The 1,984-nt window shown below is 51.0% G+C and overlaps 1 protein-coding gene across 1 annotated transcript in view; it reads right to left on the bottom strand.

Moving 5' to 3' along the window:
* Positions 1–1,897, bottom strand: part of SRPR (signal recognition particle receptor (docking protein)) — a gene marked incomplete at both ends in the record, with an annotated part of 2,231 nt that extends 334 nt beyond the window's left edge. The window contains 5 exons of the mRNA XM_009877853.1: positions 25–280; positions 501–654; positions 764–924; positions 1,017–1,240; positions 1,737–1,897. Of these exons, the coding sequence (XP_009876155.1) occupies positions 25–280; positions 501–654; positions 764–924; positions 1,017–1,240; positions 1,737–1,897 (956 nt within the window). The remainder of the gene's footprint in view (positions 1–24; positions 281–500; positions 655–763; positions 925–1,016; positions 1,241–1,736) is intronic.
* Between the last annotated feature and the right edge of the window lie 87 nt (positions 1,898–1,984).

Here is a 1,984-nt window from a genome sequence, read left to right as displayed (position 1 = left end):
CTCCCGATTGCGATCGCCCAGGGCCTGCGAGGGCGAGGAGAGGAAAAAGAAACGCCCCGTGAGATCAGCAGCTGTGACGCCCGGAACGCTCAAGCAGACAGAGCGACCCGGCTTTTGTTTCCTTACTATGTCAGGGTCAAATTCCTCCACGGGACAAGCCTCGGTGCTGCCGTTGGTAGCGGAGTTACTGTAATCGAGTACTTTGGCATTAGAGTTCCCCAGATCCCACACTCGGGGCTTCTTGCCCTTCTCCTTCTGAGCTTCAGGCTTTGGAGATTTGCTGGAAGAAACGCCAGAAACGCTTTTGGTTCGGTGCAGCCATCACCTCTTTAGAAAGCATGAAAATTAAAAGCCTGGATTACCCAAAAAAGTTAGAAATTAAGGCCAAACCTGGTCGATTTGGTTTCCAAAGTTTATTTTTCTGAACTTTAACCCCGGGCCACAGCTGCGGGATGCCAGGAAAAGGCGCTTTGAAGCACAGGTGCATCCTTGTTACCCACCTGGACTTCTCCCCGGCTTTCATGTGTCTCTTGAAGAATTCCTCCCGGTTCTTTTGCAAGATTTCATCCTTCGTCAGCTCCTCCCTGTCGCCGGCTGCAGGGGGTTGCTTGTCGCCCGCTGGCGCTTTACCGGGTGCTGCCACAGCTTCAGTTCCTGATGGAAAGAGCCCCAACGTGAGCTCAGACCAAGAGGGTTGGGACAGCACAGGCTGGGCTGCCGAGCTCCGGAATATTCCCCCCATGGACCTTCCTCATCGACTCACCCTCTTTTTTGGAACCTTTGCTCTTCTTGTTCTTGACTTTCTCCTTTGGTTTCTCCCCTCGGGTTTCTATCATACACTTGACAGTCTTCTGGGACTTCAGAGACTGCTCAAATGTTTTCATTACCGTGGGAGCTCGGACTTTGCTGCTCTCCTCTGCGTCCCTGCGGGGAAGGTGGCCTGTTAGCCTCGATTTCAGCTCTGCCCCCACCCTTGCTCTAAACGGAAACTCGAGAGAACAAACAGGCTCTGCTACCGGAGGAGGCGGAGGAAGTCATCTTTAAAATCAAAGGTGCCGTTTAGGAGGCCCAGGGTGCCTTTCTGCTGGAACTCATTGCGATACTTGTCCCTGAACTCCTTGTGAACGTCGTCTATCAACTTGTCGACATAGGTTAGAGTCAGGATCTTCTGAAACCCCACCTGGAAAACAGCAGAGCGACAAGACGTTGTGCTTTCAGCTCGTTTAATCGCGGCGTCGAGCTGGCAGGGAAGTGAAACCCTCTCTGGTTAGCACGGAATTCTTTAACTACAGCAGGTTTCAGGCTCTGTTTTCTAGTCTGGCTTTGAACATGCTCTCAAAAAGGGGAAAAAAAAAAAAAAAGGAAAAAAAAATGGCACAGTCCGGAGCTTTGCTTTTAAAAGCTGTCACCAAAAAAAAAACCATGGGTTGACTGTTTTCACAGCAACAGTGAAAGACCAAAAAGGCTTTTGCTTATCTTTAGGTACACAACAAAGGTTGCACGGATTTATAGTGATAAGGCATGGTGAGATTAAAAAAGGGAACGTTAAAAGGTCCCTAAAAGTAAAGGGGATGACTCGTCTTGAGCTTTTTTATGTCATTGTGGTCAATGTAAAAAGTTTTGTAGGGATACAACAGCCTGTACAGCTTCTCTTTGAGGCTTAACGAGTTTTAATCCTATCGCAGATGATTAAAATAAGCTGCTACCGCCGCAGCATATGACCGCCAGACACCCACGCCCTCCCGCCAAGCTCCCTGGGGCAGGAAGCGCAGGAGCGGGCAGCGTGGCGACGCCAGGATGGCGAAAGCACAATCCCCATCGTGCTGCTTCCCAACCGGCACCAGCTCTTCCACGAAACCAACGGGCCCCAGTTTCCCCACCTTGACGCGGGCAGCAGCTGGCGGGGTGAGAAGGAAAAAAGGAAAAACCTTTTGTGAGCTTGTCGGCTCCCAACCTGCCCGTTTTCCCACGCGGCACCGATAAA

Source organism: Apaloderma vittatum, unplaced genomic scaffold (assembly GCF_000703405.1).
Source record: "Apaloderma vittatum isolate BGI_N311 unplaced genomic scaffold, ASM70340v1 scaffold38061, whole genome shotgun sequence".
Taxonomy (NCBI): Eukaryota; Metazoa; Chordata; class Aves; order Trogoniformes; family Trogonidae; genus Apaloderma; species Apaloderma vittatum.
The sequence above is the reverse complement of the archived record's forward strand: the minus strand, read 5'-3'. Positions and strand labels throughout refer to the sequence as shown.